Raw genomic sequence first — 23173 nt, 5'->3', positions numbered from 1 at the left:
TTCGTGGCTCCCGGAGCGCAGCGATTGGCGATGAGCTGTGTCCCTTGGACATAGCGGATCACCAATCCACGGAAAGAGCGGAAGACGTCGGCTCAGACATATGACCAGCTGTGTCCAATCACAGCTGATCACATGTAAACAGGGAAATGCCAGTTATCGGCATTTCTCTCCCCACGAGCTGTCACGCTGACAGCTTGTGAGTAGAGGAGAGCCGGTAATCGGCATTCCTTGGAGGGGACATCTACACTGATGATCAGTGTGCCCTGAAGATCAGTTTAGCCCCAGCAACGCCACCTGTCAGTGTCCATCAGTGCCAGCTCTCAGTGCTCATCCATGCCACCTGCCAGTGCCCATCAGTGCCACATTTCAGTGCCCATCAGTGCCACATCAATGCCACATATCATTGCCCATCTGAGATGCCTTTCAGTGTCACCCATCAGTGCCAGTCAGTGCCACCTATCAATGCCAGTCAGTGTCACCTATCAGTGCTGCCAATCAGTGCTACATATCAGTGCCAGTCAGTGCCACCTATCAGTGCCGCCTATCAGTGCCCATCAGTGCTGCCTACCAGTGCCGCCTAACAGTGTCAGTCAGTGCCGCCTATCAGTGCCAGTCAGTGCCATCTATCAGTGCCATATATCAGTGCTGCCTTTCAGTGCCCGTCAGTGATGCCTGTCAATGCCCATCAGTGCAACCTACCAGTGCCTCCTCACCAGTGCCACCTATCAGTGTCAATCAGTGCAGCCTATCAGTGCCCATCACTGCAGCCTCATTAGTGCACATCAGTGAAAGAGAAAAATCACTTATTTACAAAATTTTATAACAATTTTTTTTCAAAATTTTCAGTGGTTTTTGGTTTGTTTAAGAAAAAATAAAAAACCCAGAGGTGATTAAATACCACCAAAATAAAGCTCTATCTGTCACAAAAAAATGATAAAAATTTCATATGGGTACAGTGTTGCATGACCGCGTAATTGTCATTCAAAGTGCAACAGCGCTGAAAGCTGGAAATTGGCCTGGGCAGGAAGGGGGTATAAGTGCCCTGTAGGCTAGTGGTTAACCACTTGCCTACCGGGCACTTTTACCCCCTTCCTGCCCTGGCCAATTTTCAGCTTTCAGTGCTGTTGCACTTTGAATGACAATTGCGCAGTCATGCAACACTGTACCCATGAAATGTTTATAGTTTTTTTTCACACAAATAGAGCTTTCTTTTGGTGGTATCTAATCACTGCTGAGGTTTTAATTTTTTGCACAAAAAAAAGCAAAAAATTAAAAAAAAAAACTTTCTTCGTTTCTATTAATAAAATTTTGCAATCTGAATTTTTCTCCTTCACTGATGTGCGTTGATGAGGCTGCACTGATGGGCACTGATAGGCGGCACTGATGAGGTAGCACGGATAGGCAGCACTGATGGGCACCGATAGGCTGCACTGATGAGGCGACACTGGTGGGCATTGATGAAGAGGCACTGATGATGCTGCACTGATATGCAGCAATGAAGGCCTCTGATAGGCGGTACTGATGGGCACTGATAGGTGGCACTGACTGGCAACACTGATGGACACTGATGGGTGGCACTGCATGGCAGCACTGCTGGGTGGCACTGATGGGCACTGACGATCAGGGCACTGATCGTCAGTGCAGATCTGCTCTATGACATTTGTAGATTATTATCGGCAGTACTTTACTCATATGACGTCCTCCCAGAACGGGCCCCCAGCGGCATTCACCCGGCACTGTCAGTGATCGTTGTATCACTGGACACAGCTGATCACGTGGTAAAAGGCCACTGTGATTGGTCTTTTAGCTAGTCATGTGATCAGCTGTGCCAATGACAGAGCGATCACTGACAGTGCCAGGTGCGCGCCGCTAGGGGCCTGTTTTGGGAGAACATCTTTTGGCATCCTCCCAGAACTGGACAACGGCGCTGTAGCTATATTCGGCTATAGCACAGTTGTAAAGTGGTTAATTTATTTATTACCAACAATTTATATATATATATATACACACACACTGTATATAGTAGATTCCCATCAGTATTTTGCTTGGACCTTTTCATACTTAAAGCAGGCATGCTTATTGGAGTATATAATGCATGTGGGAAATCTCTTAACAAATATATTAGCAAGTAACTCCTATATTTTTTTAAATAATTTCTGGTATAAGAATATTAATAACATTATGAATAAGTGCATTGTACAACTCTCTCCAAAAATCCAACACAAACAGCTTCCACAGCAACTTCCAAAATCTAAATAAATACCAATGGTTGACATAAGCAAGAACTTTAGGTCCAAATTGTCAGGTCCTAGTGTGTCACTCCCTTTGCGAGCTTGTTGTAATATATAGCTCCACCAGCTAAGCACCAGCGATGGAGAGACACCTAGCTGATCCAGGTAGCAAGAGAGCAATGCTACCTCAGTACATGAAGTGGGCATATTGATTATTTAGTCGGAAGCTTCTCAGTGCATGAGATACATTTTATTTAGTTTAGAATCATCTGATATTTTTTTAAATTATTATTTATTTATTTTATCTGAATGCCCGTTACCACTCTTATTTCTGTTATAGATTACAGTGGATAAAGGTTCTGTGAAACACTAAAAGCACTTGTAAACATTCTCGTCATCATCTGTGCAGGACATCAGCTAGTTTTTCCACAGATTTATAAATTAAATAGCTACCAACGACACCCTGGGATCAAGTTTTAGGAGCTTACTGTGAAAAAATGGTCCAGCATTTTAAATGTATTTAATTTTGTTTCCTTTAATCACCATTTTTAATAAATTTTTAAATAATTTTCTTTGTAATATAATATTATGATACATTATCTCCAGCAGTTTAATATTCTACTGTGTTGTTATTGTTATTCTTTGAAACATTATCTCTTGTCTTTGGACATAAACTATGAAGAGATCAAAAATAATTAGCTTGTGTGTGGTTAAACACAGCTGGTTGTATATAATCATTTGTAGAGAAGCATTAAAAAATCTTATTTGCACAGTGACAAACTAGTTATACAATCAAATGTTACATTTTCTGATGAAGAAAGCTGGTGTCTTCCCCCTTATCAAATATACAAGATTCTCCGTCCTTTAAGTTCAACATAATAAAGGGATCAGACCACTATTCATTCTAATAGCAATGCAGATGACAAAGAAGTAACAAGCTAGTTCATGGCAGTTCCACTTGTCTGTGAAGGTTCTCATTTTTCCAGGTCATAATTCTAGTAGTAGTTAATTCACATTTAAATGGACTTATTCTGTAATTTTTAAGATGTTTTATAGCTTATCCAATATACTTCTCCAGCTCTGAAGAGTGTCGAGAAAATACCCAGCATTTATATCCACACAGAACAAGTATGTTCTTTGCTGGGCCTTTACCGAACACCATCTATGTCAAGTACAATGATAACTTCTAAATACAAAAATATGGCTCTGCCACGTGATCACCTTTACCTCCAGTTGTAATTCGCCTGAACATGGAGGAGGTGGAGAAGAGAACCTTGAACAGTTTCAGGGAATCAACACCAAGTCATTGGTTCAGGTATGTGGATGATATTTGGGTAAAGATTAGAACATCAGAAATACAAGCTTTAAGTGAACACATTGGTTGATTCACTAAAGGCAAACAAGCCATTCACTCTGCAAGGGAGCTTTCACTTAATTCAGAAAATGTGGTAAAAATTCACTTTGCAAAGAACACGCAATCACATGCAAAGAAAAAAAACTGAATTTCTGCTCATGATTTGATGATGGAAGTCAGCATAGCTTCACTTCATTCACTAAACTAATATACCTTTATAAATAGCCTATTTACCTTTTAGTAAAATCAACCCTATAAACATCAAGTTGACATAGGAAGAGGTACAGAATAGCACAATACCCTTTTTGAACTGTGTGTTGCACAGGGGTGGACTGACAATTTGGAAACCCGAGCACTGCCCGAGGGCCCGGGGTCAGTAGGGGGCCCCATGCGATGCCCCCGGTACCTTTTTCATAGGCTTTTTTGAGTTTGGGCAAGGACACAGGGGCCCCATGAGTTGTCAGTCTGCTCCTGGTGTTGCATGTTACAGAGGACAGCTGACTTCAGCTGGTCTACAGTAAACCAACCCACGCAGACCAGTATCTGTATTATTGACTACCACCACTCACTGTAACACAAACTAGGGATAATTAGAACCTTGCAACATTGGGCTGTGATGGTAAAAGAAAACACGGTTTATAGCCAAAGAACACAGACATCTCAGGAGTGAATTGAAAGTCTACTCAGACTTGCCTTTTAATAAAACATCCACCAAGTCAAGCAAAAAAAAAAAAACACAGGACCATTGAACAGAGGGGAGAAGTAGAACACACAGGAAGGAAAAGAAAAGGGTCTTGTTTTGAGGACAGTGAGGTGCATGTTTTGAAAGAGGGAAAAACAAGTTCAGAAGAAGGATGAAAGAGGCCATCTACATCATAATGAAGCAACCACCATTGATCAGGGGTGTGAACCTTGGACATGATCTATCTTTCCCATATAATGCCATTTAAACATCTCCACCCTGTCGTTTTTACAATTCACACCTGCAGCCATGAAAATCATAGAATTAACACTAACTAGAACAGGGTGGTTCCACAATTTTCACATCTCCCATTGTGTTCTTGGACTAGAACATCTGCATTTCCATAAAACTTCTGGGACATTTTCATGATACTATTTATGACAAGAAGTTTCTTTAACATTACGGAACAAGTCCAGTTGAATGTGACTACTAGATGTAGTTCCATATACAGTCAGGTCCATAAATATTGGGACATCGACACAATTCTAAAATTTTTGGCTCTATACACCACCACAATGGATTTGAAATAAAACAAGCAAGATGTGCTTTACCTGCTGACTGTCAGCTTTAATTTGAGGGTATTTACATCCAAATCAGGTGAACGGTGTAGGAATTACAACCGTTTGCATATGTGCCTCCCACTTGTTAAGGGACCAAAAGTAATGGGAAAATTGGCTTCTCAGATGTTCCATGGCCAGGTGTGTGTTATTCCCTCATTATCCCAATTACAATGAGCAGATAAAAGGTCCAGAGTTCATTTCAAGTGTGCTATTTGCATTTGGAATCTGTTGCTGTCAACTCTCAAGATGAGATCCAAAGAGCTGTCACTATCAGTGAAGCAAGTCATCATTAGGCTGAGAAACCCATCAGAGAGATAGCAAAAACATTAGGCGTGGCCAAACCAACTGTTTGGAACATTCTTAAAAAGAAGGAACGCACCGGTGAGCTCAGCAACACCAAAAGACCCGGAAGACCACGAAAAGCAACTGTGGTGGATGACCGAAGAATTCTTTCCCTGGTGAAGAAAACACCCTTCACAACAGTTGGCCAGATCAAGTACACTCTCCAGGAGGTAGGTGTATGTGTGTCAACAATCAAGAGAAGACTTCACCAGAGAGAATACAGAGGGTTCACCACAAGATGTAAACCATTGGTGAGCCTCAAAAACAGGAAGGCCAGATTAGAGTTTGCCAAACGACATCTAAAAAAGCCTTCATAGTTCTGGAACAACATCCTATGGACAGATGAGACCAAGATCAACTTGTACCAGAGTGATGGGAAGAGAAGAGTATGGAGAAGGAAAGGAACTGCTCAAGATCTTAAGCATACCACCTCATCAGTGAAGCATGGTGGTGGTAGTGTCATGGCGTGGGCATGTATGGCTGCCAATGGAACTGGTTCTCTTGTATTTATTGATGATGTGACTGCTGACAAAAGCAGCAGGATGAATTCTGAAGTGTTTCGGGCAATATTATCTGCTCATATTCAGCCAAATGCTTCAGAACTCATTGGACGCCACTTCACAGTGCAGATGGACAATGACCCAAACCATACTGCAAAAGCAACCAAAGAGTTTTTTAAGGGAAAGAAGTGGAATGTTATGCAATGGCCAAGTCAATCACCTGACCTGAATCCGATTGAGCATGCATTTTACTTGCTGAAGACAAAACTGAAGGGAAAATGCCCCAAGAACAAGCAGGAACTGAAGACAGTTGCAGTAAAGGCCTGGCAGAGCATCACCAGGGATGAAACTCAGCGTCTGGTGATGTCTATGCGTTCCAGACTTCAGGCTCTAATTGACTGCAAAGGATTTGCAACCAAGTATTAAAAAGTGAAAGTTTGATTTATGATTATTATTCTGTCCCATTACTTTTGGTCCCTTAACAAGTGGGAGGCACATATGCAAACTGTTGTAATTCCTACACTGTTCACCGGATTTGGATGTAAATACCCTCAATTTAAAGCTGACAGTCTGCAGTTAAAGCACATCTTGTTCGTTTCATTTCAAATCCATTGTGGTGGTGTATAGAGCCAAAAATGTTAAAATTGTGTCGATGTCCCAATATTTATGGACCTGACTGTATTTGTGTAGATCAAAATACCTGTCTTTTATAAATATGGTTTTTGAAATTAAAAACAATTAGTGGATTTGTTTGATCAAAGAAATTTTAATTGTTTACTGCTTACAGATATACTGTATATAGACAGCTTATTTTATAAGAGGGCCATACTAAAAAAAATCCTGACCAAGAATCCTATTAATTGAGTAACCTCTATTTTCTCTGTTAACCTAATGCAATGAACAGAAAAGGATGCACTGCTTTTGAGGGAAGACAGAGTTTAAACACGTCACAACTGACAGCTACTTAAAAGTTTTTACCTAACTTGGTGAATTTGTAAGGGTGAGGGGTTATTCTCTTGCCAAAGGAGACTCTCATTTCCAGGACCAATTTAGCAAAAATATGAGTGATTGAGTGCAGTTTTCCTTGCATGTGTGAGTTTGTTCTGTCAAATCTCCTCATGCCAGGGGTAAAAAAGGAACATTGAGAGTATGTAAAGACAAGTATGCAAACCCTTTAATTTTGTAGGTTAAACTTAACCTCTGGCTACATAGGAAAAGAGGAATCTCTATGCCTGAGGATATACAAGAACAATCCCACAATTATTATTATACAGTATTTATATAGCACCAAAAGGTTTGCTCAGCGCTGTACATTATAGAGGGGGACAGTACATGAGACAATACAGTAACAAAACAATACACGAGGGGTTCGAGGGCCCTGCTCTTTCGAGCTTACAATCTAGAAATTATTTTCTTTTCTGGCCATCCCTTAAGATTGGTATACCATAAAATAAAGCCAAGGTGATGTTAGTAGACTGATCATTTAGCCTATGCTTGATTTTGAATGATTTTTTTGCTTGCATGATTTATCCAAGCATGGCCACAAAGTGTACAGTTGCAAGAAAAAGTATGTGAACCCCTTGGGATTATGTGAAGTTTTGCATGAATTGGGCATAAAATGTGCTCTGAACGTCATCTAAGTCACAACAATAGAAGAACACAGTCTGCTGAACATAATACTACACAAACATTAGATGTTGCCATGGTTTAATTGCACATAACGTAAACATTCACAGTGCAGGGAGGGAAAAATATGGGAGGCCCTAGCTTAATGACTTCTCCCAGAGCTAATTGGAGCCAGGAGTGAGCCAACCTTGACTCCAATCAGTGTGATGATATTGGATGTGTTGCTGACAGCTGTCCTGCCCTTAAAAAACACACACCTGTTTTGGGTTTACTGGTTTCAAGAAGCACTGTCTGATGTGAACCATGCCTCGCAGAAAAGAGCTCTCAGAAGACCTACGATCAAGAATTGTTGACTTGCATGAAGCTGGAAAGGGTTACAAAAGTATCTCCAAAAGCCTTGATGTTCATGTATCCACGGTAAGACAGACTGTCTACAAATGGAGAAAGTTTAGCACTGTTGCTACTCTCCCTAGGCGTGGTCGTCCTGTAAAAAAAGACTGCAAGAGCACAGCGCAGAATGGTGCATGAGGTAAAGAAGAATCCCAGAGTGTCAGCTAAAGACCTACAGAAATCTCTGGCACATGCTAACATTTTTGTTGACACATCTACAATAAGGAAATGGAGTACATGGGAGGACACCACGGAGGAAGCCATTGCTGTCCAAAAAGAATATTGCAGCACGTTTGAAGTTTGCAAAAGAGCACCTGGATGTTCCACAGCACTACTGGCAAAATATACTGTGGACAGATGAAACCAAGATTGAGTTGTTTGGGAAGAACACACAACATTATGTGTGGAGAAAAAAAGGCACAGCACACCAACATCAAAACCTCATCCCCACTGTAAAACATGGCGGAGGGAGCATCATGGTTTGGGGCTGCTTTGCTGCCTCAGGGCCTGGACGGATTGTTGTCATTGATGGGAAAATGAATTCCAGAGTTTATCAAGACATTTTGCAGGAAAACGTACGACCATCTGTCCGCCAACTGAAGCTCCGCAGAGGATGGGTGATGCAACAGGACAATGACCCAAAGCATACAAGTAATTCAACAAAACAATGGCTGCAACAGCACAGAATACGCCTTCTGGAGTGGCCCAGTCAGAGTCCTGACCTCAACCCGATTGAAATGCTGTGGCATGACCTTAAGAGAGCGATTCACACCAGACATCCCAAGAATATTGCTACACTGAAACAGTTTTGTGAAGAGGAGTGGTCCAAAATTACTCCAGATCGTTGTGCAGGTCGGATCTGCAACTACAGGAAACGTTTGGTTGAGGTTATTGCTGCCAAAGGAGGGTCAACCAGTTATTAAGTCCAAAGGTTCACACACTTTTTCCTCCCTGCACTGTGAATGTTTACATGTTATGTGCAATTAAACCATGGCAACATTTAATGTTTGTGTAGTATTATGTTCATCAGACTGTGTTCTTCTATTGTTGTGACTTAGATGACGTTCAGAGCACATTTTATGCCCAATTCATGCAAAACTCCACGTAATCTCAAGGGGTTCACATACTTTTTCTTGCAACTGTAAAAATGTGTCACAGTATCTCACACAGACTCCTAAACGCAGACAGAACATAACCAATGCCTAAGTATTAGCGAACACTAAACACAACTCAGCTGTTTTCTTTGCTAAGCAGGACACTGCTGAGAGTGGATGTCACAATGGAATTACTCATAATTATTAAACTTGATGAAGACCATAAACCAAAAATACAAGCCTGAGTTGTCAGTCTAACACAAAGGTTAAGTGATTGTATTTAGCCAGTTGAAGTGAAATTCCAGGTAAGCTTCTACTGACCACAGCAAGAACTTACCAGGTTAAATTATAAACTATTAAAAAACCAAGGTGCTAGTAAATAAAGTGACAATTGTGACAGACTCAAAGTGAGGCGCTCTGAAAATAAAGTGAATATTAATGCATATGTGTCGCACTAAATAACGAGTAAGTGATATCAAAAAGTTAATATAAAGTGACAATGGTGAACAGTCCAATATAAAATAATAGAATGAGATCATCCAGATCAGCGGTTCTCAACCTGGGGGTCGCGACCCCTTTGGGGGTCGAACGACCATTTCAAAAGGGGTCGCCTAAGACCATCGGAAAACACATATTTCCGATGGTCTTAGGAACCGAGACACCGCTCCTGTCTCAGGCGATCTGTGGGCGGGATGATATGCTGCCCCTGTAACCTGGCCACACCTCCGGGATCACTCAACAGCTCCGCCTCCTCGCCACTGATTGGCCACCGGAACTGTAGCTCAGGAGAGGCACACAGGCGGCCAATCACCGGCGAGGAGGTGGAGCTTGGAGAGGAGGAGCCAAGCGGCAGCGCGCGGAGATCGAAGAAGATCGAGGGAGCTGCAGGAGCGAGTGAAGAGAGCGGCCAGAGAAGGAAGACAGCTGACAGGTAAGTGCAAATTTTGCTGCTGCAGCCAGGTATGCTGCCTGTAGATGGGAGAGGGAGAGAGCGAGCCCAGGCTGGAGCAGGAGTCAGCAAGGTAAGTATCATTGGTGTCAGTGGAAGGGATAGTGCCCCATCATTTGTGTCACTAATACCAACGATGGGGTACTATTCCTCCCACTGACACCAACGATGGGGCACTATTCCTCCCACTGACACCAACGATGGGGCACTATTCCTCCCACTGACACCAATGATGGGGCACTATTCCTCCCACTGACACCAACGATGGGGCACTATTCCTCCCACTGACACCAATGATGGGGCACTATTCCTCCCACTGACACCAATGATGGGGCACTATTCCTCCCACTGATACCAGTGATGGGGCACTATTCCTCCCACTGACACCAATGATGGGGCACTATTCCTCCCACTGACACCCACAATGGGGCACTATTCCTCCCACTGACACCCACAATGGGGCACTATTCCTCCCACTGACACCCACAATGGGGCACTATTCCTCCCACTGACACCCACAATGGGGCACTATTCCTCCCACTGACACCAATGATGGGGCACTATTCCTCCCACTGACACCAATTATGGGGCACTATTCCTCCCACTGATACCAATGATGGGGCACTATTCCTCCCACTGACACCAATGATGGGGCACTATTCCTCCCACTGACACCAATGATGAGGCACTATTCCTCCCAATGACACCCACAATGGGGCACTATTCCTCCCACTGACACCCACAATGGGGCACTATTCCTCCCACTGACACCCACAATGGGGCACTATTCCTCCCACTGACACCCACAATGGGGCACTATTCCTCCCACTGACAACCACGATGGGGCACTATTCCTCCCACTGACACCAATGATTGGGCACTATTCCTCCCACTGACGCCAATGATTGGGCACTATTCCTCTCACTGACGCCAATGATTGGGCACTATTCCTCCCACTGACGCCAATGATTGTACACTATTCCTCCCACTGACGCCAATGATGGGGCACTATTCCTCCCACTGACACCAATGATGGGGCACTATTCCTCCCACTGACGCCTATGATGGGGCACTATTCCTCCCACTGATGCCAATGATGGGGCACTATTCCCCCCACTGACACCAATGATGGGGCACTATTCCTCCCACTGACACCAATGATGGGGCACTATTCCTCCCACTGACACCAATGATGGGGCACTATTCCTCCCACTGACGCCAATGATGGGGCACTATTCCCCCCACTGACACCAATGATGGGGCACTATTCCTCCCACTGACACTAATGATGGAGCACTATTCCTTCCACTGACACCAATGATGGGGCACTATTCCTCCCACTGACACCAATGATGGGGCACTATTCCTTCCACTGACACCAATGATGGGGCACTATTCCTCCCACTGAAACCAATGATGGGGCACTATTCCTCCCACTGATACCAATGATGGGGCACTATTCCTCCCACTGATACCAATGATGGGGCACTATTCCTCCCACTGATACCAATGATGGGGCACTATTCCTCCCACTGATACCAATGATGGGACACTATTCCTCCCACTGATGCCAATGATGGGGCACTATTCCTCCCACTGACACCAACGATGGGACACTATTCCTCCCACTGACACCAACGATGGGGCACTATTCATCCCACTGATACCAACGATGGGACACTATTCATCCCACTGACATCAGTGATGGGGCGCTAGTCCTCCCACTGCAAAATTACAGTTATGAAGTAGCAACGAAAATAATTTTATGGTTGGGGGTCACCACAACATGAGGAACTGTATTAAGGGGTCGCGGCATTAGAAAGGTTGAGAACCACTGATCCAGATGAATATCAAATAAACTGAACAGGTGAAAAGTGACTCAGTGCTAGATAATGCTTTTGAATGCACTCACCAGAAGCGCATATTAAATGCACATAGCAATATATCCAGCTCCTCCACAGGTAGGGAAAACTTCCACCAGAAAGATCATGGTATGGAGACAAAAAGAACACCACTGGCCTCTCACTGCATTACAGGGATGACTCCAGCACCACCACTGGCCTCTCACTGCATTACAGGGATGACTCCAGCACCACCACTGGCCTCTCACTGCATTACAGGGATGACTCCAGCACCACCACTGGCCTCTCACTGCATTACAGGGATGACTCCAGCACCACCACTGGCCTCTCACTGCATTACAGGGATGACTCATGCAACCTTTCCACCATGGACAGAGCCAGCAGGAATAACACAATCCACAGTGATGGACCCGCTGGACCGAAGGAGCAATCTTCAGCCATGGGTCCACCGATCCGGGAGGCAGGTGACGGAGGAGGATCCGGCCGGAAGGAGGTTGTCACTGAGGGTAATGACAGCTCCGGAGACAAGGGCTGCCGGGTGACACTTCTGCTTTGCTGGACCCAGGTGAGATGAGGCTGCAACGTAGTCATGGCGAGCAGAGAGGTGCACATGCACTTTAGTGCTATTTTTAGAGCGCCTCACTTTGAGTCTGTCACAATTGTCACTTTATTTACTAGCACCTTGGTTTTTTAACACCTTACAGCGCTGTATTTTACGTTTTTTCATGTTTTTGAGGATATAGGGGTTCATCCTTTTATGCTAGCTGCTTTGTGTGAGTCCGTGCACTCGCTTCTTTTGCCTTTATTGTATTCAAATTATATACTAGTTGAAGAAGAAGAGTTACTTCCCATTTTTCACTCAACACAGTGGAACAGTGGAAAATCAGAGGTGTAGTTAAAAACAAAATTTGTGCAGTGACTGATGTTAAATGACCAGATTATTTTAAATTAGGATACCTATTCATTAGGAATACCCCTACTTCAAAGACTGGACTTTCACTATCTGAGATTTCTATCTTCAGACCCCACATTGTATTACCTCCATGATCTAATTTACTTCTGTTTGCCACAACAGCAACCTTCTCTTGGACTTTTAAAGCTGTATAGGTCCTATACAAAGAGGTCTTATGCCATTCTGAAATATTAACCTTTTGTTTTATGTTTATTCCTATGTAAAATAGGATTTTTGACTTGCTTGTAAAATCCTTTTCTTGAAGTATATTGAAGTATATTGCAGGACGTAGAATTTTAGACCATCAATCACACAGCTGTCTTCAGGTGATTAGACAATGGCAAACAAAGCTGTAAAAACAGCAGTAATATAACCCCTCCCAATCTCAGCAAGCCTCAGTTTTTCATAGCAAGTAACAATGAGTGAACCATAAGGTATAGATAGATTCCTCCAACCACACAAACAAGGTGGATGGAAGAATCCCCACCCACCCATTGGGACATTGTATTCTGACAACAGCACGCACTGGTACTCAGAATACAGTGAACCAGACAAAAGTGTGATCAGTATATGGCCAGCTTTAGACTCCATTTCTCTAAGACTGGACTTTTTTGTCTAGGCAGACTCATCTCTGCTTTCTAAAACATTCCTAGTGTCTGAAACATAAGACTGTAGACCAAGCCAGATTAACATCCCACAGTGCCCAGACAAGTTTCATTGACATTAAAACATAAATGTAAATTTAAAAAATCTTCATTTGATTGTTTTATTTATGTAGTGCCTTAATATTTAGAAGAATAAAGTCTGGTCTGTGGGTTATGAAATAAAGAATGATTGTAAGCTCTAACGAGCAGGGCTCTCTGATTCCTCCTGTATTGGATTGGATTGCCCTTGTGTTGTAAAGCACTGTACAAACTGTTGGTGCCATACATATTCTGTATAATAATATTTGTAGCCAGTTGCTGGCTATATCATTAGGCCATTCAGGGATATATACAGATGAGACTATGGTTAATCCTTTTTCCTTGTAGTTCCCAGTACTGGGATTGCTACATCACTTCCTGTTAGCAGAGTGGATCCAGTTATTCTGTCAGCAAAGGATCCTGGAACCTGTAGTCCTATACCCAATACATACTGTAATTCTGAGTCCTGGTTGAATTATAACTACCAGCGAGCTAGGGAACCAAAAGGTTGCTGGGAGAGCAGATATATTCTACAGCAATGGACTGGCTCGCTCTTTTGGAGAAGGATTCAGAGCTAAACACAGAGTGACTGCTGTTCCCCTACAGAGACAGACTGCAGGCTACTACTGTGGGTCTTTGCATACCAGTTCGACATAGCAGTGAAACCGATTGCCACAGCAGGATCACATCACTTTTTTGGCATCGGAACAGTCACTATCCAGTCTTAAGCCAGTCATCTCTGCTTGTCACACTGACAGGCTGTCAGGTGGTAACTGCACTTCTTTGCGAACAACCAAAACAACCAAGAGCCTGTGCAAGAACCCGGTTTCTAGGAGGCTGTGCTATCCATGGGATTGGTAAGCAGCAGATGCCCAACCTCTTTCTGACAACACTATACAGACACTGAATTCAGACACCTTTAAACATTACTACCAAGAGATACTTGCTTTGAGCATTTACCACAGCCTATCTGTTATTTTCGTTGAATTACCAGTACTCACTACTGTATATTGCTAGCAGTAGACAACGGCTACTATCATATCAGGAACTTTAAACAACTCAGGACTCAAGTTGCTATTTGTAGTTAAGCCATTGCTATTCAAATTAGGGTGTCTATACCCATTTATGCCAGAAAAAAAAAAAAAAAAATATATATATATATATAATTAATAATATTACATAATTCTTTGCATTCCCTATTGTAATGCCAATGGTCCAGAGGGAGATAATAAGTAGTCAACGAGCCCTTTCTTGCCCCTCCTGCTTCTGGTGTTGCAGTTACATAGTTACAATGTACCATCTGTGACCGTATAATCTGTTAACCGTTGCTATTTGGGTATTTCCATTTTATCAGTGTTTTGCTTTTATGAGTTAAGTGGGATGTACCTCCTAAACCAGCATTCTGTGGTCTACTCTTTTGAATGAGCCTAATATAGAAGTGTTACTAAAGAATAGTGTCTGTTGCATTATTATTTCATACTGTTGAAATATGTCTGAACCCAGAGTGCCAGAGGTGTCGGGAGACTTGCAAAGTCAGGGAAACCACTGGGAACAAGCATTATCAAGTGGCCCCTGTGGGAGTAGCGCTACATAATTATAATAGTTGATGTCATTTACTTGTGTTAGTTTCACTTGAGAAAATGTGGTGGGGTACCAATGTTTGGTCATGGCTGTGTATAAGTATGTGTATACACAAAGACACAGAGAGAGGCACACAGAGGAGTTCCTAAATTTGTACAAGCAGTAGTTTTCCTTTCTACAAAAAGTTTACAAAAATACATTAACTACCAAAGTCCGTGAGAGATGAAAAGCAGAATAGTGTGTTTCTGCATGCATTAGGGATGATGAAGATAAAGAACACAGTGATTGTTTATTTGCTTAGGATACAAATGTACGTCAAGTTAACAGATGTAATATAGCTCTGACCTGAATGAACAATGTGTCCCTTCCGATCAATATCGGCTGCAGGATTCCTCACTTTATTACACACTGTGCCAACATGAAGCTGTTTTCCTATATAATTCCTGCAATGCATCTAAAAAATCAACACAGAAAAGAATACAGCTGAAAGCTTATGTTAACAAATCTTTTTATTCAATTTATAGTGTGCATGTTCTTGAAATAGCATAATAGCAATGTGACTTTACAGCTAATCCAGTGTGGGGGAGGCAAGGTGATGTTTATCTTGTCCTTTATCAAAAATATCATAACAGCTTTTTATCTTTCACCAGAAGACCTTTCAAAATTATTGTGTTATACACTATTTTCTTTTTACTTTGAGCAAAAAATAAAGGTTATTGGTATCATTATAACTATCAAAAACTCAAACAGCTAAAAATCTACAGTTATATTTGCATGTAGTTAAAGAGTATAATCAGCATGATCCCAATGAAAAAAACAATCCAAGAATATTACATTTTGAAAGGATTATACATACAGCATACAACAGTAGGAACAAAATGCAATATACATGCAAGTATTAAAAATGTAAAAAGGTGGAATAAACAAAATGTTGAACAGCAAATAAAAAAAATGAGCCTATCTTTACAAATGCAAAGGGTATTTGTTCTACAGGGAACAAAAACATTACTGATCAATTCTGATTTGTGATTTTACTGTAAACACGAGTTGGTGAATTGCCCATTCACACACGTCTGTATTGACTCCAAGCTGTAGCTAGAAATAGAATGGAACATCAGCCAATTTGTTAAGGTGCATTTGGGTATCTTTCGACCAAACAGAACAGAGATAGTTATAAATAAACATAAGCAAGACTGGCGCATGATCACGAAGGACATTCTTCCTTTCCAGGGGCAGATTGTTTTAAGAAAGACTACAGAAACTTTCCTTGGATGAACATGCACTTGAAACCCAGTGGATGCAAACCTTTTTTTTTTTTTTTTATGAAAAATATTTTACTGGGAAACCTAAATATATGGTAACATAAACATTAACTTCAAAGACTAACCTTGTCATCAGCGTTGCCCGGTGGAGTGTGGATGGCAGCCAACATCCTCTGTGCATAAACCAACAGGGGCGTTACTTGCTCTGTAAATCTTTCACTATCGTATAGAGAAAGGTATGTTAAAATTGTACATATACTGTATATTTACAAGTTTCTGAACAACATTTATGAATTTATAGACCAGCCAATTTAATTTATCATGGTACATTTTCATATAACCCATCAACTAGCACTACTAATGCTACAATAATACATAATAATAATTAGTTTCAATAAATTCCAAGCATGTCACCTTACATTTTAAGATAATCTGAAAGCTAATGAAGCCATGAGCAGATGGGAAGACACATCCTGCCTACAGTTGAAGTTGCTGCAACCATTGTTGGTATATTTATGAACTGCCACTTCTTTCAAAAAGAGGTAGGAACAAGAGTTTTTACATTTGCCCTTACTGGGCGATGCTACACTGATCCTGAATTCAGAGCAGATGTTCCACTCTCATGAAGGCTGTCCCTGTTTGGACTAAAGTGGGATTAAAAATGTCGCAGGGGCATTTTTATCAGCATTTTCAATGCTGATTCAAAAGTATGTAGCTTATCAACCAGCACCTAGCCATGCCTAGTCCTGCCCACTGTTTTCTGGATTGACAGCCCTGCCTATGTTGGTGAAACCCTCCCACTGTGAGCTGCAGGGTCTGGAAGGAGGGGCATGTGAGACAAATAATGGAGAATGTGGCTCAGCCAGGGGAGGTGGAGGAAGTTTTTGTTTACTTTATGATGCTTGATCATAACATAGTAACTAGATTTGGTACGTGTTCAGATTGTCATGCAAGAGTCTTCATATATCTGCTGTCTTGGAGGCAATCTTTTAGAAAAGGCAGGAAAAAAATGTAGGGTAACCATTTGCCTTGGCTCTTTCCTGAAAGAGATCTGAATGTGTGATTTCTAGAAAAAAGGTGTGTATTTGTAATGCAGTTGTAAGACTACAATAATTTGGCCACATACTGTTTAGTGTCACTCACTTTGATGTCCCAATATGAAAATAATTTGGCAGTTATCTATTAAAAGCAGATGGACCATGAAACAATGGTTAATAGTAGTTTTTAACATCTAACTGAGCTTGCTCTATAATGTTTCAGACATGTTACTTTACTAGTGACATCCTCCATTCAAATGAGCATTGGGAAAATACTTCAGCATTTACAGTAACACTTGTAACTCAGCCCCCTTAATTAAACCATGGTATCATGCAATGTGTCAAGAAGTGTGCAAAATTGTGAAACTGTTTAGATTTTGTTACTGGAACGGAACCTTAAACCACCAGACCTGAAACAAGCGGCATATATTAAAAAAAACAAAGCGGTAATCTATTTTACTTTTAGAGTCTGCAATGAAGCTGTTGTTGGGAAAATACATTCAGAACATACATTTAAGCTCAGCATGATAAAAAAAAACATTTTGTAAGCTTTAAAGCCGAATTTCAGGGGGATAACACATACATAAATGTATATATATACATATAAAACACTTTTACACATAGCATGTTTTCAATAAAATCATAAAATTTATTTTACAGGGAAACTAGAATGGTTTTAGGTAGGGATACAGCGATGCCTGTATTGGTGTCGATACCGAGTATTTTCACAAGTACTCATTGTGACAATTGTGCGCATAGAGACATGGACACTGACAGCCATCGTGTTAGGTTGCTCCCATGTTGTCTCTCCTGTCCTCCCTTTTGAATGGAATGTGAGTCTGTAAGTGAACGGAGTTTAAAAGTGCATATCATCCTAAATAAGCACAGCTGGATGAGCTCCATGGCTGTAAACCACTAATTAGTCTGGTTCCAGGAGGTCTGCTTGAAAAACCACTTTCCTCTGCCCGATCATAAAACAATAACTCAGTCAGTCATGACCTGTTAGGCCATTAGGGCTAAAGCATGCCATAAAACGTACATTCCACATGCGTCATTTTTCATACAAAATCATAAACTTCAGCAGGAACTGGGCACATTAATATGAAGTATATATTCGGCTAGGTCATTTTAATATGAGTCACATAACACCTTATATCCCTATGTAGCGCCTACAAGAGGGTAGAAAGCAATTTCTTTTATCCGGAGGGGCAAAGATATGCTAAAGTTTGGTATCTGTGCGAGCGGAATATAATTCTAAATATTAATCTGCCAGTTGCTAGGATGCTACCTGTACCTATTGAAGGTTATTGACCATAGTATGAACTTGGAAGGGATTTGGTCATAACCTTGGTTATCGCCTAAAACCCCTCCCCATATGGGGTGATTGGCCATTTGTTCTCAGGAGACACCCCTTTGAGATAATAGAAACAGACTGATAACCTGGAGAAAAAATAGCTCTTTTTGTTCGGACGATTGGACTCTGCTCAAACCAAGGACTTTTGCAAGTATTCTGCCTTCTTAACTTCTTTCTTTTATTTCTCTGTTGTTTTATTGCTTTCTTTATGTCTTTGTTACATGTTTTTCTGTAAATATTTTAATTGCACCATTTTGACCTTTTTAGTAATAAATCCTATTTTCTGAAAAGTGTTGAACTGTCTCTAAAGCTTTTAATGCAAACTAAAGAATCCCTGTCTCTGAAGAGTGCTACTGTATGTAATAATCCTCTGAATACATCTGTCTGTGGTGACAGACGCCTATATTAATATCATAGTGTTACTGCTAAGATTTGTGAGTTTCCTCCTTCTCTGCAAAAAGGTGGTGGTGGCAGTGTGAAAGGTTAATTGCGTTATTAACCTGGCCCGGTAACAATCGCTCTCAGACTGCTGGCACATAGATTGTGGTGCCACGAGCTGGAAAATCTTTGTGCAGGGCGTAGCTGAGAGTGGCATTGTTACACAAGTGACAGCGCAGTGTGAGATCGGCTGGTCCTTCGGTCACGAGTTGGTAAGAAGGGCTGGGGTCTGACGCCGCGCACCGTCACACTCATACTCGTGAAAATGCTCTCGATACCACAAAACGAATACTTTGTGGTGCAATTTCCGTCAGTACAAAATGTATGAATGCAAATTGTACCACAAACAATAGCATGTGATTTGAACAGGAATGCAGTGACATTACTGTTGAAATCGCATGCGGTTTCCCAACTGCTCCTGTGTGAACCCAGGCTTGTTCACACAGCAGCAGTGTGGGAAACATCCCTGCACCGATCCCATGCTGTCACACAAGGAAAAGCCACTTCACAGGTTTGGGGATTCGAAATCTCCCCGTTTTCTCTCCTCTTCATGCAGGGATAACAGTCCGGGCTAGATGGCTTTTTAATGGTCAGCACTCTGACACAAATCGCACCTCAAAGTGTTGGTACTTGGTACCGGCGAGTACTTGACCAAAAGCATTAGCACTCATACTCGCTGATCAAAAAAGGGTAACAGTGCATCCCTAGTTTTAGGTCAAATTTTATTTTCTTTAGGTTTATACATTTGTAAGCTCTTGTTTTGTATGTGTTTTTCAATATTCATATACAATATTTGTTTTACAAACCAACATTTCATATAGGACAGATAATTTCTAGAGAACAAGGGGTTAAAAAACAGAAGGCACAGTAGTTTACTTCACAGCCCCCTTTACCCTCCATTCACATCAAGCCTGACTTTGAAATCGTGCAACTTACAGTGAAGTCGCACGATTTCTAACTCGGGGGACTCGCCGATTTCAGGTGTGATTTTCAAGACATCTGATACAGATGTCTATGCAGATCGCACCAAAAGTAGTGCATGTACTACTTTTGAAATTGGTGCGGCTCTGACCAAGTCGGAACTGCACCAATATGACTGCTCCAATTGCGCACAATAAGGTGCGACTTGGCATGCGATTTGCAAGTCACAGGGCATGCAAATCGCATGCCAAGTCGCATCCAGTGTGAACCAGGGCTTAGGCTCAATTTACAAAGCTAACACATAAGGATAAGGATACTTACTTTTAAAAAGAGAAAGTAATTTTCAGCCCAATGAGATTTGAAAATTACAATCCCCTGGCTGAAAACAAAGATCCTTATGTTCATTCAGCTTTGTGAATTGATTCTTGTCTGTAAAAACCTCAGACTGTGCCACCAAAATTTCTCTAAATCATTGGTGTTTAAGCAAGGGGGTTCTTTCAGCACAGCTGAAAAGTAATCACGATAATGACGTGAAAAAAAAAATCTCCACTTGCTGGAAGCATGGAATACTATCCCCTAATATATATACGCAAGATTTATTATTTATGTGAATAATTTTATTCAACTATATATTTAGTTCTAACTTTAATAAATAAAGAAAAGTACAAACGACTACGTAGACAATTTTTGTACCTCAGTTTGCCTTTATATTAATTTCCTAATAGGACAATGGGAAAGGAACAGCAGTTTAATTCACTGGGATTACATTACCACTTCATTCTTGTTCCATCACTAATCTCCTAGTTTCAACGGGGTACCCTAAATAAACCTGTGGTGCCTGGATAATAATATGTCATTTGCTGAACAGAACTGCAACATTTTCAAAAGGTAGGACAGGTTTTACAGTATATAATATATACTCTCAAAAACGTATTTAGCCTCTTTCTGTAATTTCTTTTTCAACACCATGCTGTAATTCAGGATGGTGGTCCATGTCAAGAAACCAAAGCATTTTTAAACTTTCATGCTTTAATATTTATGTGAATTTAGAAAACAACTATTTCCAAATTGTATAAAACTGTAATAGATCTCTTATTTTTATTTGTTTTTCAAATGCAGAGAAACTTACTGAGTCAGTATATTGAACTGGATTGCTATATGAACCAGTGCTTTCCATCTTTTCATGTGATATAAAACCTCAATAGCTTTTAGAACCAGATCACACGTCCAGCGCATATCAATTACTGTGAAATCATCAAATGGATATTCAAAAGTAAGATTTGATCCACCTTCTTCATCAGCAATGCCACCCATGCAGCTGGGGACACCAAACTTTTCATTCTTATCAACAACCTGAGAATGCAAATTGCACTAGTTAGTTGTAAAGCAATCATTTTGCCAAGAAAATAATATAGAATAAAATAATATACCACATTTTTCATGTGCAAAAAGAAACTTGCTAGAATGTATATATTACTGCATAATTCACATGAATAAGCTTTTTATAATATATACTAATATATACATCCCTGACTTTTAAAACCTTTTTTAAAAAAATATCACATTCTCCCTTGTACAATTTACCCAACCTGCCATTCCCTGCCATTTCCATTAAAAAAAAGCAAGCTCACCTTTACTTTTCCAGCAAATTTTAATAGCGTTGAAAAAAAATAATAAAAGGTTGGTTATTACTTCTGTTCCCTTATGCCTGCCCCTTGGACAGCTGCAGTTGGCAAGGCAGGCCTCTAGATGATTTTATTGTGAGGGAGCTTTAGCACTGGAAGTTATTTGTTCCTTGAAGAATAACTATGACATATACCAGCAAATAGCAGTTTATCTAGTGTTCACCGGTTTTATACTGATATACTGGGTATTTATTATGGTGTCTGTGGTGCTTGGTATTAGGGAAAAGATCATTGCATGGAGAAGCTTGTCGAATGCTCTGTAATTCTTTTAAGGCTAGTCCTGGAGAGATGAATTTAATCTATGAAGGGCATTACCTGCCTTTATCGTGAAATGGAATATTACAATATACCAATATGTAATGTACACGTTTAAGTGGTCACATATATGTAATATACTGTATACCCATAATACACCTGCTGATTTTTTTCTATATTATTATATGAATTTGTCTTTTTGTATAGATAAACATTTTTGTAACTTTTTTAAATATGTGAAACAATTCTTAAAGTGTTACTAAACCCACAACAATAAAATCAGCCTGTATATGCAGTGAAGCATGCTTGATATACTCACTGTGGGACCTAAGGGGTTATGTTCCACATTGTGTAAAAAGGATGTTTGATCCTGTCTCCTCTGATCATCCCCTCCTTCTACTATCTCCAGTCCATCTGCTGATAGAACAAAGCCTTGGCGGCAAGCTGCACATACTCAGTTTGGTGCGTACTGCTAGAGAGTTTGTTTTCTCTTGGGAGAGTGCATGTGATCAGCACAGGGCCAATCAGCACTGTCCAGACAGAGGGTCAGGGGTCTTGCAGCCTCATAGGACAATCAGGGAAGAATGAAAGCTCTTCCTAATTGCTGATGAGAAAAAATATTTAGCAGTTTATAGTTACTAAAATAACTGCATTTCCATGTTATGTGTACTGTGGGAGACCAGATAAAGTGAATGCAGGGTCCTGGGTTTAGTAACACTTTAACTGCTTCCCCGCCGCCCGATAGCAGAACTACTGCTGCAGGGCAGCAGGGCTGTGCAAAATCACGTATATATACGTGATTTCACATTTCCAGGTGCCATTGGCAGCTACAGCTGTCGATCACCGGGTCCTGGACAGAGATTCCCCACTGGCACCTGGTGATCACCGAGGAACAGTGAAAGGGGAGAGGTCTGTGTGTAAACAGCATTGAGATCTCCTGTCAGCCCAAACAGACTGCTTTGTATTGCTCTGCACAGCAGAACAACAAAGCAGCTTGTCTCCCCAGCAAAACGCACACAGCACATAATGTAAAACACAACACAGCACACAGTTAACCCTTTCATTGCCCCAGATGTTAACCCCTTCCTGTCCAATGTCAATAGTACAGTGTCAGTGCTTTTTATTAGCACTGATCACTGTATTAGTATCACTGGGGATGTCAGTGGCAGTTAGTCAGTTTCCACCCAGCGTCAGGATGCCCGCCACAGTCCCGCTATAAGTCGCTGATTGCTGTCATTACTAGTATAAATTATTTACAGAAAGATTCCAGTATATATACCGCCCTTTGTAGACGCTACAACTTTCACAAAAATCAATTAATTTACACGTATAGGGATTTTTTTTTTCAGCAAAGA

The 23173-nt window shown here is 41.2% G+C and overlaps 1 protein-coding gene across 1 annotated transcript in view; it reads right to left on the bottom strand.

Annotated features, from left to right (window-relative positions):
* The window catches only part of CFAP54 (cilia and flagella associated protein 54), a 527562-nt gene that overhangs the window by 185760 nt on the left and 318629 nt on the right, over positions 1–23173 (bottom strand). Inside the window, exons 38-40 of the mRNA XM_089651915.1 lie at positions 21008–21231; positions 16254–16347; positions 15212–15320 (exon numbers count right to left, since the gene is read on the bottom strand). Coding sequence (XP_089508041.1) covers positions 15212–15320; positions 16254–16347; positions 21008–21231 — 427 coding nt within the window. The remainder of the gene's footprint in view (positions 1–15211; positions 15321–16253; positions 16348–21007; positions 21232–23173) is intronic.

This window comes from Staurois parvus, unplaced genomic scaffold (genome assembly GCF_062004578.1).
Source record: "Staurois parvus isolate SC_StPar_1 unplaced genomic scaffold, SC_StPar_1.0 ptg000025l, whole genome shotgun sequence".
NCBI lineage: Eukaryota > Metazoa > Chordata > Amphibia > Anura > Ranidae > Staurois > Staurois parvus.
The sequence above is the reverse complement of the archived record's forward strand: the minus strand, read 5'-3'. Positions and strand labels throughout refer to the sequence as shown.